General features: G+C 37.5%; 1 protein-coding gene and 1 pseudogene across 9 annotated transcripts in view; one reads left to right on the top strand and one right to left on the bottom strand.

Moving 5' to 3' along the window:
* The window catches only part of BCAS3 (BCAS3 microtubule associated cell migration factor), a 772,682-nt gene that overhangs the window by 384,567 nt on the left and 362,913 nt on the right, over window positions 1-25,202 (bottom strand). For all 9 annotated transcript variants that reach the window (XM_036754180.1, XM_036754172.1, XM_036754177.1 and 6 more), the window contains 2 exons: window positions 22,972-23,137; window positions 21,738-21,838 (listed from right to left, as the gene is read on the bottom strand). In XM_036754180.1, the coding sequence (XP_036610075.1) occupies window positions 21,738-21,838; window positions 22,972-23,137 (267 nt within the window). The remainder of the gene's footprint in view (window positions 1-21,737; window positions 21,839-22,971; window positions 23,138-25,202) is intronic.
* On the top strand, window positions 11,931-12,323 carry LOC118845934 (annotated as a pseudogene).

Below are 25,202 nucleotides of genomic sequence, written 5' to 3'. Positions count from 1 at the left end.
AATCACAAGGCACAATTTGAAATTTTAGTTTCAAAAGCTGGCCTATTTGTGTGGCTGTTGAGATACCTACTTAAGCTGAGGATATATATTTCAGCCTCAATCTTTACTCATCACTCTTATCCGTGTATATCAACAAGTATCTATAGCTCTGCCACTAGGCATTACCACAGTCATGAAGCATCTCAGATGGGAGTAGAAAAAAAGAAACACCAAAGGAGAGAAATTCTGGCATCATCACCTACCTGCTCCAGAAGTTGGGTTTTTCAAATTACATTTTCCATTTAGAATATGTTTCTCATCAATTCATCCCCAAATTACTCTATCAATGTTGATAACAGATAAACATATTACCAATTCTGTCCATTTAGAGGCTCCATCGGCCTTTGTATCCCATGTCACTCTGAGTTAATATAATCTGTTTCTACTCATCCCATATACTGTGTAAACACCTGTATCTTCATCATAGATACAAAGTAAAAAACAGACTGAAAAAATCAGCCTGAAAATAAGGGAGAAAAATATCACACTGGCAATCCTTTCTCACCACCAAAAGAAAATTACAACCCAGAAGTTTTAAAATGTGGAGGTAAACAGGACAAACAAACAACACATGTGTAAAGTCATTTGAACTTAAACTTTAGATTCAACTAATATTAAAGGAATATCTAATATAATCCAATTCAACAACTATGGTGGAGAAAGAACAACAAATCACAATCCCTGAAATCAAAGAGCCTACATTCTGCTAAGGAAGCTTACATTCTACAAATATAAACACTGTATTATAATTAGTTTACGATTGCTTTTAAAAGTTGGGTATACATACACATCAATGAAATATAAGTACCTGGAACAAAACGTGGAGTACAACAAAACACCTAAAAACAGAAAAACAATTCCTTGACTGAGTAAAAGAAACCCTCAGCATGACTTCAGATACCTTAATACTTATAAGGCATTCAAACAAGGCATCAGGATTCCTAATAATGATCTTAACTTTAAACATAGGAACCTACTATGTCCTAAGCATTTTTTTTTTTTAGAAAAAGGTGAAAGACAGTCCTGGCCCTCAAGGAGCTGACAACATAGAACATAGAAGACAGTAAAGGGAAAACTTTTAGAAGGAAAAAGTAACTTATGGCACAAAACTAGAAAAAAAGACCTAGAGATGGGATTCCATTTCTTAGTCTATTTTAATAGACTCCCTTCCACAAGGGAACCTAACCACAATTTCAAGCGCAACATGCCATTTGACAGTGAAAGACAGTTTTGCAAGACACAGAGAAAGAAATCATGGCACACATCTTCCTTATATATGTGCACTGAGTGATAGTAAGGAGTAAAAGACAACATTGAGGTTGTGGGCTTGGGTGAATAAGATGATTGTGCCCTTGACAGTGAAAGGGATGTTTGAAAGGGGCAACAATTTGAGAGGAAAGATGAATTATACATCCATGACACATACACCCAAAGGATCTGTCCTAGGAGCTCTTTTCTTCTTCTTCAGTGGTCTTTTGATTGATCTCATCAGCTTCCATGGGTTCAGTTTTCATTTCTACCCAGATAACTTCCTGATCTATGCATTCATTCAGCCCTAGTCTTTCTCCAGAGATAGTCTTGCAATTCCAACTGCCTTTTGGAAATATCCAACTGGATGTCTCACAGGCAACTCAGATTTAATGTGTCCAAAACAGAACTTACTTTAGAGATAAGGGAGGATGTTGACATTTAGGAGCTGTGTGATCCTGGAAGAGTCACTTAACCCTGTCTGACTCAGTTCCCTCATCTGTAAAACAAGCCAGAGAAGGAAATGGCAAACCACTCCAGTATATGCCAAGAAAAGCCCACATGGGGTCACACAGAATCAGACACGATTTGACACAAATGAACAACAACAATAACAAAAGAAGATGCTGAGTATGATTCTGAGATTGCAAAACTGGGTTACTAGAAGATTGGTGCTAGCAAAGAAGTTCAGGAAAGGTATGAGTCAAAGGGCAAGATAATGGATATGTTTGGATATGTTGAGTCTGAGATGCCTATGGAAAATCAAAGTCTAGAGTAATCTAAAAAATTGAAAGAATTAAAAACTTTAGCAAAGTTGCAACATGTAATATAAAATAAGGCAGGAAGAGAGAAACTAAAATAACTACAACTCAAAATTTTTTAAAAATGAGTGTTAAAAATTATCTTTACAGGTAATTGGAAAATAAATAAAACAATAACAATGGATAGTATAAAATACTTGGAAGTCTACCTGCTAAAACACACAGGAACTATATGTACACAACCGAAAACACTACACAAATAAAGACAGATCTAAATAACTGGGGAAACATTAATTGCTCATAGGTAAATCAAGCCATATAATAAAAATGGCAATACGACCTAAATTAATTTACTTATTCAGTACTATACCAATTAAGCTACCAAACTAGAAAAAAATGGAAGAATTCTTCTAGAGAAAAAAAAGGATAAGAAAATCAAGAAAATTATTTTTTTAAAAAAAGTGGGAAAGAAAGGAGCATACAAGTTCCAGATATCAAACAATATTACAAAGTTAGAGTCAGCAAAACAATTTGGTGATAGGAAAGAAATAGAAGGTTGGATCAGTGCAATGCATAAGGTACATAATATACAAAAACAAATGAGCACACTAACCCAGTGTTTGATAAACCCAAAGGTCCTAGCTATCGTGGAAGAACCTACTATTTGACAAAAACTGCCGGGAAAACTGGAAAGCACAAACTAGGTATAAACAAACATCTCAGAGTAAATACCAAGACAAGTTCCAAATGGGTACCCAATTTACACATAAAGGACAATACCACAAACACATTAAGGGAGCATGGAAGAAAATACCTATCAGATCTATGGATGGAGGAAGAGAGGGGTTCACAGGAAGCAAAATGGCCCATTTTTATTACAGAAGGTTAAAAAGTTTGTATAGAAGCAAAACTAAGTTAAAATTAGAAATAAAGAGGAAATTGGGAAAATTTGTGCAGCAAGTTTCTCTGATAAAGGTATCATTTTTAACATACACACACATGCACACACATATGTAACTGACCCAGTTTTATAAGAATAAGATCTATTCTTCAATTGATAAATAGTCAAAGGATATGAATAAGTAGTCTATAGAGGAAGAAATCCAAGCTATCAGTAGGCAATTGAAAAAATGCTTGAAATCACTAATTAGAGAAATGAAAATTAAAACAACTCAGAGATACCACTTCATAATCATCAGATTAGTGAAAATGACAAAAAAGGAAAATGACAAATATTGAAGGGGCTGTGGGAAAATAGGTACATTAATGTACTGTTGGTAGACTTGAATTAGTTCCACTATTCTGGAAAACAATTTGGCACCATGCCCAAAAAGCTATTAAACTGCATACCACTTGACCAAGAAATACTGCTACTAGGTCTATACTCCAAAGAAATCAAAGAAAGAGGAAAAAGACTTAGGTATGCAAAAATATTTACAATAGTTCTTTTTGTGGTAGCAAACAACTAGAAACTGAGGAGGTACCATCAGCTGAAGAATGGTTGAGCAAGTTATGGTATACGAATATAAATGAATACTACTGTACTGTAAAAGATGAAGGGGGTGGTTTCAGAGAAACCCAGGAAGATTTTATGAAGTCATGCAAAGTGAGAAGAACCAGGAGAACAATTTATATGATAACAATATGGTAAGGACTAACAACTTTTAAAAACTTAGAAACATGAATGAACATAATGACCAAATCACAATTATATAAGATTCAAGTTAAAACATGCTACTCACCTCCAAAATGAAAGGTGATAGACTCAGAGTACAAATTGAGGCACTTTTTTTTAAACATGGCAAATGCAGGAATTTGTTTTGCCTTATTATACAAGTTTGTAACAGGTTTTCTTTTCCATGCTTTCTCAGTGGGGAAATAGGGAGAAGGAGAATGTGGAAAGGAGAGAATGTAAATCCCAAAATAAATAAAATTTAATTTTTTTTTAAAAAAGAAAGGCTTTGGGAATTAGGTAGTCCAATCCACTCATTTAAAGGATGAGGAAAGTGAGGCTCAAGCAAGGTAAATAACTTGTTCAGGTTAACACTGATAATTAATAGAAGGGCACATGCTAGAATTCCCATATTCGCATCCAGATTTTGTGTTCCAAATAAGGTTCTGTTATCTAGCCTTCCTCTAGGATAGGTGCAATATCCCTGATGGCCTTGGGGAAGGGTACTGATGCATCAAGGAAGAATGTGGCAGAATTGAACAGAAGAGCCAAACCCAAGGGCTTTCCTTAAGTTTTTTCTTTGTTGTTTTTATCTTTTCTAACATTGTTTGTTTGTTTTAAATAAAATATCACCCTATCCAGGAAGTCTAGGACAGTCTTTTTAACACAACCAAAATGTTAGAGAATACTGGCTTACAGCAACCTCCAAAGCTTGCCTATTAAAAGCTTAATGGTAAAGAGGTGCGTGTATACTTACCAGCAACACTACAATAAAGTAGAGATTTTTGTTTTAACAAAATCCATATTTATATGATTACATTTCCTATGGTTGAGGGCAGCTATAATTAATGGATTTCCCTCCTTCCCCTAATGCAGTCATTTGTCAATTCAAATACAGAATGTCCAATCAATTTTGATGTATTTAGTAAGCAATTTGTCAAACAGTGCCATATCCCAGTTAATACATTAATTCTTATCATAGAGTGACTTCTGACAACAGCAAAGCTTTCCCTAACTGGTCAAGAGAAGGAAAAATATGAACTGGGATTCAGTAGTGCCTCTTGTAGAAACAGGAACTATATCACAGTATACCCCAGCAAGTAGCGTCATGTAACTAGAAGATGGTTTAACTGGAGTTGAGAATCCCTAAAATCTGATGACAGTTCAGTGCAAGATCTTATGCTTCCTTAATTCCCAAACTTCTATTTTCCCATCTCTGCAGTGGGAATACCAACATAACAACTCACGAACTCACAGGGATCTAGTAATGATAAATGTGATACCAAATGTAAAATACCTAGAGTTTAGGAAGGAAGAGGAATCTATCCACGTAAGCTCTTCTCTCTTTCCCCCTTATTTTCAAAATGCTCACAGAGTTTAAGCCATAGAATCACATACTCTCAAAGTCAGAAGAGGCTGAAGAAATCATCTAAACCAAAGGTGTCAAAAACATGGCCCAGGCTACATATGGATACTCCCAAGTCCTGCTTGAACCAGATTAAAATGTAATTGGGAAATATTTAACAAAATAAATAAAAAATACAATAGAACATATATGATGTTAATATGTGATTTTTGAGTCAGTATGAGGCCCCAAGCAATCTTTATAAGTGGTTTAGTGACTCCCACTTCTAGAGTTTGACACCACTGAGCTAAACCAAGCCCTATGGACAAGCTTAATCACCTCAACATCATCATGGACAAGGGGGCCACCTAGCCTCCTACTTGAAGCCCTCCAGAAACAGAGAACTCATTACTTAACTGTCTATTCTACTTTGTGAAAGCACTCATTGTTGGGAACCTTTTCATTGTTTAGGGTTAAAATCTATCTCCTCATTAAATAACTTCCAAGCCATGGCCACATGTCTTAGTCCCCTAAAGAAATTGTAAACAAAACAAATTTAGTCTCTTTCCTACAGAAAGCCCTACAAATGCCTGAAGACAGTTATCATTGTGCTCTCCCAAGGTATTGACCTGACTGAAGTCACATACATTGGCAGCACTAGTTTGAGATCCCATAGGAAACATTCCTCCAAGTGATACACTTAAAGATGACAAAATTTATTTACCATTAATGAGCACACTGGCCTCATCCTCTTCCTGTACACGTCTCAGCTCTGTCATCTCCTCCTCCTTTCTACTGTCACATTTCTCCTCATCCTGTAGAAGCCGGGGCAAAATCATCAGGCATACTGAGTTTCCTGTGTGTTGATCCTGTGTGTGTGTTGTAAAAGAACCTTGGACTTGAGAAAGAAACTAGGCCTAGAACCACTGCTTTCCTTAAGAATCTCATTGTTAGGCTTCTGGGGTCATGATTTGCAGAGAAGCACACATACAAATCTGCTTTTTACATTTGAGACAATAACATGGAAATTTGTTTGGGAATATTTCCTCAGACAATGTCTCTCTCCCTCCATGTTCTCTGACCCCCAAAACTTTCCCTTGACATTTATTTCTTAACCAGGAAAATAGCCAAAGAGATTAGAGAGCAAGTCATTATTAAATAAGATTCAAAAGTGTAAATGAAAAAACAATGGTGGAACTGCAATCATTTCCCATTAGACAAGTTCTTTTTGGTCTAGGCAGCAAAGCGCAAAGAATAAAAAAATTACAGCAAGGATTTGGCACGGGACTCTGTATTTATGAAAAACCTGCAAAGTATACCATTCCCCCAGACTACCAGACGTCCCATTGTTTCATCAATCTGCTGAGAGAGGTGCCCTGTGTGTCAGAAAAGCACACTGAGTATTTTTCAATGACCTGGAGGGCAAAGGTCACTTATTATAAATGGATAATGAGACCTAATGCAGTGTTCTGAGTGTGGACAAAGAAAGGGTCTCTCCTTAGCCCCTGGTGGCTTGGTCATTCAGGCTTTTATTTCCCCTGCACACTTAATGGAGCCAAACAATTGACAGAAATGCTATACAGAAGACTGAAACAGAGAGAAGCGGCTGTATTCTAACTCTGATAGACAGATACAAATAGTGACCCTGAAATGGCGCCAGAATTCCTCTTACCACGAACATGGCAGACAGCTGCAGCATTCACCCTAAACTCCCATCTAACCATTTGCTGGCAATTAACCTTACTGATGGAAGTGATAGCACACTGAACCACAAGTCACTGCTTTGTCAACCCATTACATTACTGCAGGTAAGTAAGCAGAGCCAGATCATTCCATTTCAGCCCTTATTTCCTAGGGAAAAATGCAAACAGGTGTCCTCATCTCCTACCTTCTCCCCTCTCTCCTTACCCTTTCCTATCTCTACAAATGTCCACTCTTCCCTGGAAGGTAATATGCTCCCTCTGGGACATCACAATTTTTACATAAACATTAAACTCAATTAGGAAGGGGCAAGAATAAACAGAATCAGCAGGGAAAGCCAGAACAAGTACTCTTTTCGGGGAGGAGGTGGGGATAAGGAGAAGAATTACAAAGTGTTCAATCATGCACATATACTCTAATTCCATCTTCAAAAATCTAGAGGGCCTCCAAGGCTCCTTCCAGTTCTATACCTTATGATGATAAATATTAAGTGGAAGGGACCTTGGAAATTATTTAGTCAACCCTCCCCACCTCATTTTAGAGGGGAGAGCCTAGAGTACTGAGAGGTTGGATGACTTTCGTAAGGCTAAGGGAGCAAAATAATTTTGCACTTGAGGGTGTTCAAATACTTTGATCCGCTAACAGCCACTAAAGAGTAATTGAATAATAAATTGTAAGTTTGAGAAACGTTAATGGAGGAATAATCTGCAAACTGCCTAATCTGAAGCTGTCTTATCTTATCACACAAGTATGTGGTAAGCACCTACCTTTAAGACATTGTGCCAGATGCTGGAGATACAGAGACAAAATTTTTTAAAAATCTAGCTATCACACGGGAGAGAACACTAATGATCAAGTTGCTCATATCAATGAAGACCACGAATCATAACCCCAAGGAACCTTCTAAAACTGAACTGCAAAGTAGTTGCCAGTCTATATTGGTAGAGAGCGTTCCTTAAACAGAAGTTCCTTAAACCAATTAATAATTATGGCAGAGAGAATGACAATGAAGACACAACACACTAAAATATTTGTGACTCTGTTTACCAAATTCTTGGGAGAAAACTTCATGCAGCTAGGACAAGAAGGGAAGAAATGGATTGAGGGAAAAAATCTTTGCATCAAAAAGCTCTGACTTAGATACTGATATCCAAGATACAAAGAGAACTAACACAAATACATAAGGCTAAAAGCCAACCAAATGAATAAGACATGAAAAAAAGAGCTCTCAGAAGAATTGCAAACTATTTCTCCAATTAACATAAGGATGTAATTCCCTCTCTTTTTTACAGAGGTAGTGGACTATGGGTGTGGAATACTCCATATGACGTTGGACTTCATGATGTGTTCGTTAGTTTTATTGGACTGGGTTTTTTTTTTTCCTTTTTTTCTTTGTTAATATGGAACGACTCTCTGGGAAGGCAAGGGGGAGAAATACACTGGGAAATGTAGTTGATATAAAAACAAAAGATGTCAATAAAAATCAGGAAAAAAATTACTTCCACACTCCCGAGCACCCCCTCCAAAAAAACCTAATGGAAAATCTACATTAGAATCAGTATCATCTAGTCTGCTATCATCTTGACAAGTCAGATGGAAGCTAAAGCTGCTAATAAAAATGAGAAAGAATGACTTCTCTCCATTTGACTAAAAGTTTATAGACAAAAGAAATGACATTGTAAAAAACTGATAAAAATCACAGGACACCAGTATCCCCAAAGCAGGAACACAATGGACAAGTGATAGAAACAACATGTTGTGTTCTTCCCTTTTATTGGTCTTCTCTCTTTGTGGCTGCAGAGGAAGGTAGTTTGACACACAGGGTTATTTTAGACAACTATTAAATACCTAAAGAAAATGTCAAAGACACAATGAAGAGCAGGGAGTGAAAAGTTTTAAAGTTGCTGTTCTCTGCCTAAGGCTGAGCACCTTGCTCTGCACAAAAAGGATTTCATGAAGACTGTCAACCATTTTAAAAGTAAAATGAGATGATTTTTTCAGGTATCAGATCTTTGGTTTGGAGCACAAAGGAATAGTAAAGGTGATTTGGTCCAACATTCTTATTTTAAGTAGGAGAAAACTGAGGCCCAGAGAAATTAATTAACTTGCTCAGGGTCACACAGGTGGTGACAGGGCAGAAATGAGAACAAAGGTCTGTGGCTCCAGATTAGAGGGTCATTTCTCAGAACCTCGAGGTTCCCAAGTTTAAGATTCTATGACCATACTATTTCTCCTTCAGCATGTTAACAAGCATCATGGGGAGAATCCAGAGAAGGAAAAAACACGATCTTTGTTCAGAACTACATTATAGTTATCAAGGTATAGTTTTAAAATCAGAAAAAGTGAGTTCCTATCCCAGCTTTTCATTAGCTTATTGTGTGACCGTTGGGAGAATCACATAACCTCTTTGGGTCTATTTCCTCATCTGTAAAACAAATGAACTGGGCTGGACGATCTTGCAGATCCCTTTTGGCTCTAATTTTGCCTGAACTGGGTATGAGAATAGTTTGCAAAGTAAGACACATACTCATAAAAATAACTGGGGCTATTTGAAAAATAGACTGCCAGGCCACTTTCGAAGTTTCTAAATTGAAGAGCATTTGCACATGGGATTTCCTCATTGGAAGTTCCCTATACCAATGAAATCAAACACTCAACTAACTAAATAAATGAATACATATGCTATACCAACTAAGGGAGAGCTCAGGATAATTGTCAGGGTGGACAGGCTTCATGAAAGAGATAGGACTTGCCCTGGGCTTTGAAGGATACAAAAGACCTCAATACGCAGAGAAGAATAAACAAATTTCAACTCGAAAAGTGTTTAAAGAATACCTAAATTGTGTCACACCTCCGTTAATTTTGTGCAGGTGAAATAATCTTGAGTACTCCATCTAAATGGCTATCTCCTTGATTCACAGGGGACTATGATCTACTGCTCTATTTATAAATAATATAAGATGCCTTGCCTATACCATGGATTCAGTGGCCCTGTGATTATTTATCACTTATTGTGTGACATTTTCTGGGCCACAAATTTTGTTTTATTTTTTTTCTGTACAGTGAGGGCACTGAACTTGATTATTTCTTGAAGTTAGAGCCAAGTATAAGTTCCTTTGATTTTTATGGCACCTTGTACCTAGCTGGCTCTAAAGAGAGTGCTGGGCCTGGAGTTAAGAAGACCTGAATGAAAAACCAGCTTCAGATACTTACTAGTTGTTTGACCCAGGTCAAGTTACTTAATATCTGTCTGCCTCAGTCTCCTCAGCAGTAAAATGGGGATCATAACAGCACCCACCTCCTAAGGTTGTTGTAAGATCAAATGAAACAATATTTGTAAAGTGTTTAACACAGTGCCTAGCACGCAGTAGGTACTTAATAAATGTTTATTTCCTTCATTCCTTCCATCCATCATATGCCCTTTTTTATTGTAAAAAGAAACCTTATAATGTAGATGTCACCACTGATTCTTATGATGGAGTTACACTGTGTCTTCTTGTCCGCAGCAATTCCTCTGAGGTCATGTTTGCCCACACAATATGAGGAAATATGGACAGACGAAAATTATTTCCTCCAAAGATATATCTTACAGTCTGTTTTCTAATAAAGAATGTAGTTACTAAATTGATCTCTAGTACTGTGTTCATGGTGTCACATATGGAAGGAAGATTCAAATGAAAGCACAGCAGGCTTATCAAATTAGTGAATGACACCAAGTGGAAGGAACAGTTGTTATTTTGAAAGACAGGAATAGGCTATAAAGTGCTCTTGCTAGACAAGACCAAATATACTAATAGAACTTTTAATAGGGAGTACATGTAAAAGCTCACTGTTGTACAGTAGTTTTGAACCTAAGTATAGCATAGGAAAGACACGCTGAGAAAGTAATTTTTATGTAAAAGACCTTCAGGAGACTGAAAGCTCAGAGAGTCAACAGTGTGATATGGCAGCTGGCAAAAGCTAGTCCGATTAAGGTCTGAAATAACAGAATTATAGTGTTCAGAATTTAGAAAGTCTACTTTTCTCATGGTCAAACCATATTTGGAGGACTATGTAAAGGTTTGAAAGCAATGTTTTATGAAGGGCATTGACAAGCCGAAACTTAAGTCCAGAGCGGGGCAACCAATTCCAAATTCCCCCAAGAAATCCACAATAGGATGCAGAAGAGACTCAAGACTGCCACATGAAGCTTAATTAAAGGAGAACCTGGGGAGATGCTTAGCTTAGAGAGGAGAAAACAAAGAAAACATAATCTTTGGGGTTGTTTTTCCTTCAAAGACTTGAAAGGTTGGAATGCACAAGGGAGATTAGACTTGGATAATTGTTCCTGTAGTGTAGAGCTAGGATCAAAAAATGGAAGCAGTAGAGAGATGGATTTACTTCAACATAATCTCACAATCTGAGCTGTCCAGCAATGGAATGGGCTACCTCAGTATGAATGCTCAGTTACTAGAAGTCTTCAAGTTGTCCAATTTCAACTTATGGGTGACAAAGGATTCCTACTTATGGTTGGAATCTATTTCCTCTTCACTTCCTTCTAATACTAAATGCCAAGATTTCTTGAGTCTCAGTTACCTCCCCTGGAAAGAGGCATTAACTACAGTTACAATACTTAACTCACAAGGCTCATGTAAGGATCAAATGAGATAATGCTATTCAAATACTATATCTCAAAACAACAGAAGCTGAGAGTTGGAAGGTACCTCACTGGCCATCTAGAGTCTAGATTGAGTGCAGCCTTCTGACTGAGTCAAGTTTTACAGAACAAATCTTTTTATTAAAGGGATTTATTCTGTGAAGTTTGGATTCAGTCAAAGGGCTGAGGACACTTGAGGCCCTAGAGGGCCACATGTGGCCTCGAGGCCACAGGTTCCCCACCCCTGAGCTGGACAAACCCATACTGAAGGATCCTCTTTACTATATAACAAACAAGCGTTCATACACCATTTAACTGAATACCTATAGTGAAAATTAATTTCGCTGCCTCTAATGACAGACCACAAATTAAATGGAAAAGGACAAAAAAGTTCCATAATGCTTACTGTTTGTAGGTTATATTTTTAAAAAGCATCTGGTCTGCTCTTTCCCTGTTGCTGCTGAGTCCAGTGGGAGGCAGAGGCTCCCCGGTGTTTTCAAGATTTAGCTTCACTCGTGAACCGCTGCCATGGCTGAGGAAGGCATTGCTGCTGGAGCTGTAATGGATGTTAATACCGCTCTACAAGAAGTGCTGAAGACCACACTCATCCACGATGGCCTAGCTCTTGGAGTTCATGAAGCTGCCAAAGCCTTGGACAAACACCAAGCCCATCTTTGTGTTCTTGCTTCCAACTGTGATGAACTTATGTATGTAAAGTTGGTTGATGCCCTGTGTGCTGAGCACCAGATCAACTCGATCAAGGTTGATGACAACAAGAAGCTGGGTGAATAGGCAGGCCTCTGTAAAACTGACAGAGAGGGAAAGCCCCATAAAGTGGTTGGCTGCAGTTGCATTGTTGTTAAGGACAATGGCAAGGAATCTCAGGCCAAAGATGTCATCGAAGAATATTTTAAATGCAAGAAACAAATAAATAAAAGCCTTGGTCTTAAAAAAAAAATGCATTTGATTTGGTAGTGCAAAAGGCTGATTTTAAGGCTGTCCTCCAAAAACTGCTAACATTCCTTGGAAAATAACACAAGAGATAATTTTGTTCAAGAATCCACTAGCTATTAAGGCCTACCAAAAGCATTTCCCATTGCCATTGGGGATGACGGTGTCATCCATGGAAAAAGCAAATAAATTTATCTCTATCAAAATAAAAATTCTTTGTATAACATTTCTCTATATTTTATTGCATTAAAGGAGTTGGTCATGATTAAGGAGTACAGAACGTAACACAATGGGGTTTAAAATACGGACAAGGTAGAGTTCTAAATCCAACCCTTGTAAAGCTTGGAGGATCGTGCTGCTGCTACTATTCCTCAAAATACTTCCTAAGGCAGCAGGAACCATTAAATTAGCCAAAAAAAAAAGAAGAAGCTAAAGGTGAGAAAGACTCAATAAGGTGGTCAAGATCACACAAAAGAACATATGGAAGAGGAAGAAGCAAAAGATGAAGCTTTCTTATTTCGTGATGAAGGACTCTATCCACGGGGTTCCAAATTCCCCCAAGAAATCCACAAGAGGATCAGACAGGGCAAAGTTATGAGAATCTTCAGTAAAACTCAAATGTACAAGCTGAAGTAGTTACTGGAAATTAGCACACACCCAGATGTCAAAGCAGTATAGCACAATCTATGGCCAACAATAAACTATAAATACTCTTCAAACAAATTCTGCATGCCAAGCTTCCTCCACAAGAGATCCACATCTCCTTCCTCCCCACCCTCCTCACTCCTGGACAAATATTTACTGGCGACAATGTAGGGAAATATTGACGAGTTCCTCTGTCATACTTGGTATATGCCATAACAGCGATGCAATCCAGGATGTTAGGTTAAATTGATGGTAACACTGAAAGTAGACATCTTCCTCCTAAATTCAGGAACTACTGAAAAATGTGGTCGGTCCCACAGTCCTTCTCTAAATGTAACTGCTTGTCCAGGACACAATCATTGACCTTGTGATGAAGATGAAATTTATCTTTTTGCCAAGAGTATACATGCACTGGCCCTAGCAGGAAGCCCAGTATATATAGCAAGATCTACAAATCCAAACCTACAACAGGAGGACCACTTGTCAAATAATCAAAAATAGCCATGTTGTGGCTATTCTGGGCAAAGAGGAAGATGCAGATCCCTTTCCCTCTGTGATAGACATTTTTTCTCAGGTATACTCACAAGCACTACTAGCTAGTGTCCACAGTTGAAGTCAGACTTCTTGGGTTCTCATTCCAGTTCTTCCAGTTACTTGTGAGACTTGACTAGCTATTTTGCTTCTGGGGTTCCATCATTCTATTCACAACTATGTGGTGAAGGAATTCTAAACTCTGAAATGAATGTGTTCTTGAAATCCAAAGTATCATTATTACTAGTTTTATAATTTGAATGAATTTTTAATTGGTCTGGTCTAGTAGCACAATCCAAATAACCAATTAAAATATTAACAATAAACTATGTAATGACACACCAAAAGAATCAAATGTAAATGTAACAAAATTGTAAAGATCAAATAGGACTCGAATGAAGAGACATGAGAAGACACCCCTACCTACCCTTTTGTGGAGGTGGGAGATTCACAGGTGTTACACTGCACGTGGTTTTGGACTTTCTCAACGTGCTCATCAGTTTTACTGACTTTTTTTTCCTCCCCCCAAAATTAAAATACTTTGTCATATGGGACAGCTCTTGAGGTTGGTGAGGGGAGAAGGATATATGTGATACTATGGTGACATACACATCAATAAAAATTATATTTAAAAATTAACCATAGTGGAGATAGAAATTGGTTGACATAACTGGTTTGTACCTTGCATCCACAATCATCTAGATGAAATAAAGTACTTAAATTTCTGTCCGTCAGTTTTCTCACTTACAAAATGGGGAAAGTAATACCTGTCCCATGTTTCTCACAGCACTGTCAGGATAAAATGAAAGTATTTTTTAAAGGTACATATTCTATAAAATTTAGGTAAAATTTGAAATATTGTTATTATTAAACCCCAACTGATGCTCAGTTCTAACTAGTACACTTGAAAGCAGTCTAATTACCAAGAAGACTTTCTTTGGTTTCCTGGGCAACATTTACATGATTACCTTCAACCTTCTTTACGGATTAGCAAGGAGGAAAGGCTAGAGAATATCTCAGAGCCAATCACTGGCACATGTATCAAATAAGCAGCGTTAAAAATGGTAGTGTTCATTCATTTCATCAAAAACACCTGAAGCTGTGTCACTCAGAATCCATAAAAAATGGTTATCCAGGTCCTGGCCAGATGCAAGTCTGTGGAATTTGGAAATAACTGTTTCTGAATAATATGCACTGAAAGCACTTAGTATTTCTGAAGGTTTGTGGTTCTAAAAGAAAAGACAAGAACATTTTTTTCAAAAACAGTATCCAGAACCCCATGAATATGTTTCACCAATGTTCATTTAAGAGGTGAGTTCAAGCTATGCACCAAAAGGCTTTCAGGATTTGCTAGCATTAACTTCTTCTTTCTGGTAAACTGTATTTATAGAATTACCCCAAGGTTGAGAAAGATAAAGTCAGTTCCCCCTCCCCTCCATTTTTTAGGCCTTTCCTGCAAAAGAGATGATTCAGGATTGATTATTGAAAGACTTCATGAAAAACAGCCCTACCCTTTTATCTACAATGGCACAATGTCTATCTTCAAATAGCAGAAATAAAGCCCTACTGGCTTTTTTGTCAATTTCTTTCTTTGAAAGTAGAGATGGGGAACTATGGGCATGGAACACTTCATAAAATGTTAGATATTTTTGATGAATTAGTTCATTTTGCTGACCTGTTTTTCTTTTCCTCTTTTCATTTCCTTTATAAGGCTCCCTGGATGGGAGAGAGGGAGGGATGGATATTTAAATTTCATTTAAAAATTTCAATAAAAGTAGATACTACCCATTTGTTTCTTCAATTAATTATTCAATATTCACTTAACTAACATTTATTACTCTATCTTGAGGCAGCTATGACACAGAAGATAAAGAGCTAGTCTCGAAGGTAGGAAGATGCAGCTTCAAGGTCCACCTCTGATACACACTCGTTTGGGACCATGGGCAAATCACCCAACTGCAAAGTGCTCTGAGTAACACTCTAAGACTCAAAGTACCAACCTGCATTGGTAGAGGGAGTTTCCTCATTAGAAGTTCTCAAGACCAATGAAATTACAGATCCACAAGCTCAACCCAAAAAGCAAATATTATTATTAGGGTTGTGGTAGGTGCTGAGAGAGATATAAAGATGAATATATGGATCATAAGGTAACCTGTCTTCAAGATACTTAAAATTTATGTTAGAACTATAATGAATAAAATAATAATAAATAATAAAATAAACTATAATAAAATATCAATACCAACACAAAAGAACACAACAAATAACAGAATTTTAAAATGGTAGAGGTGGAAGAAATCAATCAAAAATCATTAAAGTATCTACTATGTATCAAACATTTTGTGAAGTGTTGGAGATATGATGAAAACAAAGGAAAAGGGAAACTTACAGATTATTTATCTAACTCACTGTCTAGTCTGAGTACTAAGGAACAGAGACATGAAATGATTTGCCCAAGGTCACACATGTTTAGCAGAGGTAGAAAAAGGCATAATAATTCACATGTCTAAGGGCGCTTTCAGATTTACAAAGAATCCTCCCGACATTCACCCTTTGAAGTAGGTGGTGTTGGCATTCTTATCCCCGTTTTACAAGCTGGGTTCAAAGGGGTTATGGTGTCACACAACGTGTAAGGGTCAGAAGCAATACTGAAACTCTGATTTCTTCTAAGTCCAAGTTCAGGCCTTCCTCCCCCTCTCCCATCCCCCACCTCCATCCATGCACAATGTTGCCTTTCCCACAAAATCATATATGATTTGTTGGAAGGGAAAGACCATTTACAGCTGAGGGGAAGCAGGGAAGGCTTCAGTAAAGAACTGGTATTTGAACTGGGTAGAAGTGAAGTAGATGGAAAGAATAAGGAAAGTGGCATTTCAGGATAAGGGAATAAAAAATTGTGGCACAGAGGCTGGAATCTGTGGGATACATTCACAGAACACTAAAGTAGATGCTTTGCCCACAACATAGAATATTCAGAAAATGGGCATTTTTTTCTTCCCAAGGTGGATTCATAAATTAAGGGAATGCTATGGATATTGTATACTTAGATTGTAGCAAAGCTTCTAAGAAAATCTCTCATGGTATATGGACTTGGAATTGCTTGAAAGATCAGTCATAAATATTAATATTAATTGAACTGGAATATTAACTTGGAAGTAGGCATCTAGTGGAGTACCCAAGGATCTCTTTTTGAACTTAAACTAACCAATGCTTTTATTAATAAAGACATAAAAGGCATAAAGACATAGAAGGCATATTTGCCAACTTGGCAGATGACAAAGAGACAGTTAATTGATTGGATAATTTTGACAGGCTATAATACTGGGTACAAAATGAATACAAGGAAACTTAAGTGGAATAAATGAAAAGTTCTATACTTGGGTTCCAAAAAAATAACTTCAACAGTATGATGGGGGGCGGGGACTTTCAAGGAGACAGGAGGAATGGACTTGACTACCCAAAAGTTCCTGTGCTCTTTGAATTAATGTGAATAAATGTGTGAAAAAAATCTGTGGTCTTAATGACTAATCAGTATAAATGGCAGTCAATTTGCTATTCTAGGCTGCTATGCATATCCATATAAAGGGAGCCCCACTATTTTCTGCCCAAATCATACCACATCTGGAGTGTATGCTGGAGGGGGTGATCAGGATAGTGAAAGAAATGGAGAATATGATATACCAAGATCAGCAGGAATGGGTAGGGCTGTTTAGCCTGGAGAAATGAAAGCTTAGTTTGGGACGGGGTTGGGAGAATAGTGTTGCATTAGAGTTATCTCCAAGTATCTTAAGAGCAATCATATAAAGAGAGATTAACTTTGTTTTCCTACTAGGCCCAAATCAGTTGAAGTAGAAGCAAGTAGTGGGAGTTACAGAGAGAAAGATTTAGATTTGGCATAAGGAAGAACTTCCACGAATTAACTGACAGTAGAAACCTTCAGGTTTTCATGGATTTACTCTTTCTAGAAGTCCTCAAACAAAGGCTATAGACCTATTTTTTTGGAGACACTGTAGAAAAAAAAATTCCTCGTTATTAAATATGGGTTGTATTAGAGGGCTTTGGAAGTCCCTCACATCTCTTAGATTTTGTGATTCTATGAGTTGGGAATTTCTTCGATAGGTGGTAGGAGACTGCAGAGGAATGGAGTAATGTAATTAGGAAAACTAATTGGTAGCAGTGTAAAGAATGGACTGGAAGAGGGAGAGGAGACAAAAAGACCATCAGGAATTGTTGCAATAGTCCAGGCAAGAAGTAACAAAGTCCTAGAGTAGGTTGGTGGCAGTGAGTATAAAAAGAAGGGAATTGATAATATAAATCGAATCCACTAAACACAGCACATTAAATCCCGTTTAAAAAAAAAACCTACAAAACAAGACACAGTCCTCACTTTTTAAGCTGAACACATTCATAACCAGAAGTTGAATCATTACTGAAGTCTAGCTTATTGTTTTGTTCAAAAAGGAAGGAAAGTCCAATGCCTTATTTTCCTTATTTTGCCCTCTAACTACTCTGTCTCCTACAGGCATCGGGGTATCTGAATAATGTATGGACATTTGTCTGTTCTTCCTTCCTTTCCTGATAGAAAGGACTTGGACACATCATTAGTAACAGATCTAAATACATTAGAAAAAAATTTCCTGGCAAATTTTTGCCCTGGAAACATGAAGGAGATAACCTGTTTGTGAACCCTTTAGTGAAGCAAGATAACAGTTACACCAAGAATTCTGTTCTTTTACATTGGAAAAAAACAAATTTTCCATAATGGTCTATAGTCATTTCTATAATGACTTGGTCATTTTTTAAAAAGTAATAATTTGGGTAACAAGTTTTAAACAATAATTTCCAAAGATGCATATATGGGAAATGCTGGTTCCTCTAGTAATAAGCAGATTCAGCAGAGGATAGCATTCTTCTTTCTGTGAAAATTCAGAAAAAAAAACTGTCTTCAAATTTAAGGAGATAACTTTATCTGTTTTGTCATTAAACAGGAACAATGAAGGAGAGGCATACCCTCAGGAGAGAGGGTATGGCACTTCAGATAGTTGATTCTGTGGGCACTGATTTCATCAGGAGATGATTCTTCCAGTTTTTTCTCTCCATAAATCCCAGAGTCACTTGATTCCCTGACCCCACCTAGAAAGTAAAGTGAGGCAATGCTTCTAAGACCTTGCCAAGGCCATACTCCTGCGGCATGAAGAATACCACTCTAAGTCCATAGATCCTACAGAGACCTAAAGTTCTGCCGAGCACCCTCTATCACAGTTTTATATCACAGATACTTGTGTTCTATACCAAAGCAAAACTTTTCACCAAGAATTGCCTGACATGGGGCTCAAAGTCTCTACTTTATGAGAAAGTCAACATATTCCCAAAACACTCTACACTGCTATAGTGACCTCTGTGCAAGTGGTGTTCTTAGTGGAATCTTCAATGTAGGTCATTTAATTAAATTATAATTGGTAAGAAAAAAGACGATGGTTAAAAATAAGTGAAACTTGGAAGCGCTAATTATTGGCAGTGTTGTAGGAGACAGTGTGGAGTAACAGACAGAGAGCAAGGCTTGGAACCCAGGAGACTTAGGGTTAAGTCTTGCATTTTTTTTCTTGTTCAGGGTTTGTGTGTTTGTTTGTTTTTTTTCAGCCACATATCCCAAATTCTATCAGCCAACATAATATTATGATAGCCAGATCATGGCATACCTAGATGTAAATCTTATTCTCCTATTCTATCCTTGCATCATCTCTCTATTTACTTTTCCATTTCCTTCCATTTTATTTTCCTGCCATAATTGTCATCTCTGAAATCTGTATACCATCTACTTCATCTGATTCATAGACCTAAGTAAAACCAAAGGAAGATTCTAAAAAGCATTTGCAGTAACTGAATTAATGGGAGACAGAGGGGGACCCTTCTGACCCATCTTTAAATATCTAAAACTGAGAATATTTGAAGATCTGTCTTTGGAACTACTAGAAGAAAAATAACAATGGAAAACATCAAGAGGAAGAATGCTGTGGTTAAGCACGAGTGAAAAGTTTCCAAGCGCCAGGAACAAGAGGACACTTGTGTTTTAATAAGGCCTCAGTATAGTCTCTAGAAGGGAATTTGATAGTAAGAGATGCTGACCCATGACCTCTTAAACACTGAGTTTCAGAGAGGGTGTGGCAGATGGACAGGTAAAGGCCCTTCCCCTGATGCCTGGACTACTTTCAGGAATTGTATGTCAGGCTATTATTGCTCTGACAGATAACCATATTGTGCATATTTATTTGTTTCAGTCACATATTAGCATTTTCAGCAATGTCAAGTAAACAGACTGCTTTTCCCTAAGTTTTATCTTTTCATATGTGGATGATTTTTTTAAAATTGAAAGTAATTATGTTTTATAACTGTGGGGTCTTCATACAAGTGCCATTCATGATTCTTTCGAATTATTCTGAATTTAAATCACAGTTTTACCATGGATTATTAAGACAATCTTACAGGAGGAATTTATTTCCCTTCACCTTAGTCACTTCACCTGTAAATCTGTGAAAGTAACATAAATTTCAAAGGTATCAGAGGAGGCTTATTAAACTCCAGTTTGTCCCTTTAAACTTCCAGATATAATTCTTGAAAAAAAAGTGTCAAACTGAGCATAAAAACCCCAGCATATTTAGTGTCTACCTACCTTAATAAATTAAGCTTAATTAAAGATACTTAGTAAATGCTGAATGAATAGTACAGCTGGAAGTCTGAGGAAAAGACAAGATTATGGTTTTATCATTTTTCTTGAGGTTTTTTTAAGGATCAATATTTCTGAGACAGGAAACAAAGAGGAAACTACAGAACCAACAAAACGAGTTCTGATCATTATTCAATTGAAAAAAATAGTCATGTGAACCCCATTTTCCAAAAGGTATTATTTCAAGAAAAGCAGAAGAAATTTAAATATCCATGGGCCTAGCCATAAGAAGTAGTCAATAAAACTAGGGACACCCTTCATCATGTCGGCAATAGGACTTTAGTCTAGCATAGTAGACTCTTATAACTGAAGGTAGCTAATTTGAATGGGGAACTTGATCGGACGAAATCGGAATGGACAGCCATGGATGAGTTGCAATCTGCATATCTGGAGAAAATAACTACTTTGACTGCATCACAAATTGGTATGAGCATCTATGTACTTGATGTTGTGATGGGTTCTGTAGCCAACTTGTTAGGTTACTGGTTGATCAGTACATTGCAAAATTTCTTGAAGTGACTTCAAAAACTGCAAATTATTTGTAGTTCCCAATGTGCTTTTGCTATTTAACACATAACACATTTTAACCCTAAAAAAGATTGGTTATGGAAACATTTTAAATCATGGTTTACATTACGGGCAGGCAGGATAAAGGGCCAAATACAGTAAAACCTCACCAAAAAAAATGTCAACATTAATTTCAAGATATTTCCTAAAAATATGCAGTGTGCTAAGCTATCTAGTGAAATTAGGGGTCTAGTCCATTGTATAAAACTGAATTGTAATTATAAGATATTTTAAATTTTATGACCACAAACAAAATTTTAAAAAATTAAATTGTCTTTTCATGCCTCTTGTGAAAAATGTCTATATAACATTCTCAAAATAAATTTCTACCATTTCTTTTTTTAAACTACAGCTCAGTTTGATATGAATCTTAGTATCCCAAAAGAGCTATTTTGACTAAAATGTCTAGTAGGAGAGGTCAGGTTTCTTTCACAGTTTCAACTACATTAGTAACTACATTGTAGTACCTATCATGCCATATCTATTTAACTATATTACAGTACCTATTAAAAGCTTTCAGAATCAACAAATATGACATTTAAACATGGATTAGGCTATTAACTTTTGGTAAACTCTATCACCCTTTATTCTTCAAGCTCTATGGGTTAATGCTGTGGGGAAAAAAGTGCCAAAATTCTTCAAAGATGTCCAGGCAGAGATTTTTTTCCCCATCTTCCCATAGCATTTTATTAAACCCCACAATATATTCCCCAGCCTTGCCTTGCACACACTTACCAGAAAGTGCATTGGGTTGCAGTTTATATTTTTATACAGTATCTAACTTGCCAGTACCCTGAGCTCCTCTATACCCTGGGCCTGTGGGTCAGTGCTAATAGGCATGTCTTCTTTAGAGAGCCAGCATTCTAACATTTGATGTGAAAACAATAAAAAGAGTGCAAACCACTCAAGCTACTTACAGCCAGCGAGCAGGAACTGAGAGTGTTGCACAGCATCTGCAGCAAGGAGCAGAGGGTGGTTGGCATTAAAGGGTGGCTGCAGCTCATTCCACTGAGGGGTTCTAGGAGAATAATATAAGAATATTAATCTTTGAGCTTAACAAGGATGAGGTAAATCACTGCAGTTTTCATTGAGTACAATAGCTGGTGGAAGTTCACAAAAGGTTAAGAATCAAGAAACAGAATTTCTTCAGTGTGCTGGAACACACAGCCCTAGGTCTAAAAAGGAACAAAAAAGGAGAGGGTTACACACACACACACACTCTCTACATCAAGCCAACATTAGCTGAACATTAGCATAAACTACAAGAAGAGGATCATGGGATTTAAAGAATAGAGGGCAGCTATACAATGGAGGAAGCCATTCCTACAACATCTGATTTCATTCTATTCCAATAGAGAGTTGGAACTCATTCTTTGCCATGTGGGGATAGGCATGCAGGAGTATGTTTTTTGTTTGAGGAAACTTCTTTTTAAACTTTAACACCCAAGTCAGTAACTTGTTGGGAATTCTTTACATTTAAAAAGAAAATCAACTCAATGAAAAATAAAAACCATGGTGAGAAACAGTTGTGTAAACTTGCGACTTGTTTCTCAATCCAATTAGCACATGCAGTTTCAAGATGACACAATCATTTTGGGGATGGTGGAATAATCTTAATTGGAATTGCCTGCCCCTAAATAGCTTGATAAATCCAGTATTGATCAGTCCAATCCAGAAATGAGTAGCAGTAAAGAATGTCTCAGCCTACCAAGATCAACAGAATGATTTTTTAAAATGTCAAAAGCTTAGGCATAGTTTTCATACCCAATTTTGTTTCTTTCTCTCCATGCAATTTCCCTTAGCTCAGCTCTGAGCCATTTCTAAGATATTTTCCCTCTTTCTTTATGAGAAGCTATCCTGATCCCCACTGGGACACACTTTAGAATGGGACACTGATTCTTTACAAAATAGTACTACAATGGCTATGACTATTGCTAATTCACATTCTTTGGGAATGCCTTTAAAGGAGAGCTTCCAGTCCTCTTCTACTGGTTTGCAGCTCACTTAAAGGCTGGCTCTGTGCCACTGGGTACTTTCAGTGAGCATGAGACTGGAGAAAAGGGCAGCAATAAGCTTTTATACGTGGAAGGGAACAAAACCTCCAGGGAAGAGGAATGCTAAGGTATTATGGAGAAAGGCAGGAGGTACTACCTCACTAGAGTCCAGCTGGCCCGGGGAGATGTCACCATTTCCAGGGGAGTGTCATCACTGATCTTGGGGGCAGTGCTGAGTGGCCGAGGTTCCATCACATGCTCCACCAGAGTCCCATAACAGCTGATGATATACAAGGACTCAACCACAAACTGTTTGGACTGATCTATGCAGAGAGAAAAGTATAATCTGGATTAAGGAAAAGAACACAAAAGGGGAGAGGACAAATCCACCGTGCCAAGGTAGATGACAATCATTTCTTTAAGTGTTCTACCTGTTCAGAATGTTCCAAGGGTACTTCACATCACCCCTGAATAGTCAAGGCAAAGAAAGCAATCACTTGACCTACTCCTACAGACTTTTCCATTTAAGTCAAATATCCAGTAAAAGAGGAAAATTATAATAAATATCTCCATATAATCAACATTTCAAAAGCCCAGCTAATTGCCCATTTATTTCCAAGCAATATGTAATACACTCAAACTCTGCTACAACAAAATAATGCACAGTTCCTCAGATTTTGTTGTGATGAAATTCTGACTGCATTATAAAAATTAAACACTGTCAGGAAGGATTAAACATGATGAATCAGAACTGAAGTAAACTAAGTTTTCATGGAAGAAGTTTTTCAGACTGAACTATGCAGAATTTGTGCTCACCTGTACCTAGCCTATGAATATTCTTCACCCACACTAAAAAAATCTCAAGTCCCTAGAAATGAAGAAACTACACATCACCCTCTGCTAATCCCTCAAACGTCACTACCCTTAATGGCATCATTTGCCCCAACCTTAAAAGTAGGTCAGCCAAACTCAGGGAGATCAACAGCTAAATATGTTGCTAAACAAATGGCTTTCAGGTGAGTACACATGTCCCCACAACCACAACAGGTCCAGTCCTGCATCTCAGGTTTTACAGTAAACCTAGCAGCAAATATAAAATCTCCTATGAATGCTGGGCGGGTCACCCTATCTCTAAGCCAGACGAATCAATTACAGTGCCAATTTGGAGAAAATGGCTGATAACTAGTCAGTAGGATATAAAGGAAAGGCAAGTTAAAAGGGTAATTAGAACAGCAGGGAGAAACACTGAAAAATGAGCTTCACAGAATGTTTTAACTTGTAACAAAAGGTCCCTCAGATACCATCACTGAAGCTAAGGAGGGAACAAAAATTAAAGATGGGATAAGGAAATGGAAGGCTTGCCGACTTGACTGTATTCTCTTCCATTTGTGCAGGGAACCTGCTGTGCTCAATATCATGTTTCCCAGGAAAGAGTCAGTGAACAGAGATAACAAGAGAAAGGGTGGAGGTCTGATGGCCAGTTTTAAGCTTAGGGGGAATGAAGAGATGTGCCAAGGGTAAGCCTGACCAGAGAGGTGTTTCAAAACAAACCTGTTTGTGACCTACTTTAATACTAATGAAACAAAGACAAGAGGGGAAAAAAGGAATGTAAAACAAATTGTGTTTACAAATAAAACTGTTTTACTCTGCAGATGTTTTAAGAAAACTTGCTGAATAAAACTGAACAAGCACTTACGAAGTACCTATTCCAAGTAAGGTACTATGTAGAAGACAGAATAAAAAGATGAAAAAAACAGGCCTACAATTCAATGCAGAGCATATGACCTGCACAAAAATAAATAGTAAATAATCTTGAAGATAGCTACGCCAAAAGATATATTCAGACAAACTATCCTGGTAATACCTGAGGCTGGTGGGCTGAAAAACGGCTGGAGAAATCTCAAAACACTGTATGGAGGAGACACCACCTGAGCAGGACCTAGAACTAATAGAAAGATCTTAACAGATACAGAGTGCACTTCAAGAATAGGAGGAAGGAAAGGAGGAAGAAAGATGGCTGAAAAAAGGCAGTGACTTGCTTGTACTCTCCTAAATTCCCTTTCAAACAACTTTAGATAATATCTCAAAATGAATTCTAGAGCAGCAGAACACACAAAAGGATGAGGTGAAGTAATTTTCCAGCCCAAGACAACTTAAAAAGTGGGCAAGAAAGAAAGAAAGGAAGGAAGGAAGGAAGGAAGGAAGGAAGGAAGGAAGGAAGAAGGAATCAGTCAGCAGGAAAGGTCTGTCACACTGGGATGAGAGTAGAGTGCAGTTCAGCAAAGGTAATGCCCTGGCAACCCAGTAGCAGGCCTTGAGGGCCAATGAACTGGCATCTTCTGGAGTTCTCAGCTCACACACTGGGGGGCGGTGGGAAGAGCAAAGGTC

This window comes from Trichosurus vulpecula, chromosome 4, assembly GCF_011100635.1.
Source record: "Trichosurus vulpecula isolate mTriVul1 chromosome 4, mTriVul1.pri, whole genome shotgun sequence".
Lineage (NCBI taxonomy): Eukaryota > Metazoa > Chordata > Mammalia > Diprotodontia > Phalangeridae > Trichosurus > Trichosurus vulpecula.
The sequence above is the reverse complement of the archived record's forward strand: the minus strand, read 5'-3'. Positions and strand labels throughout refer to the sequence as shown.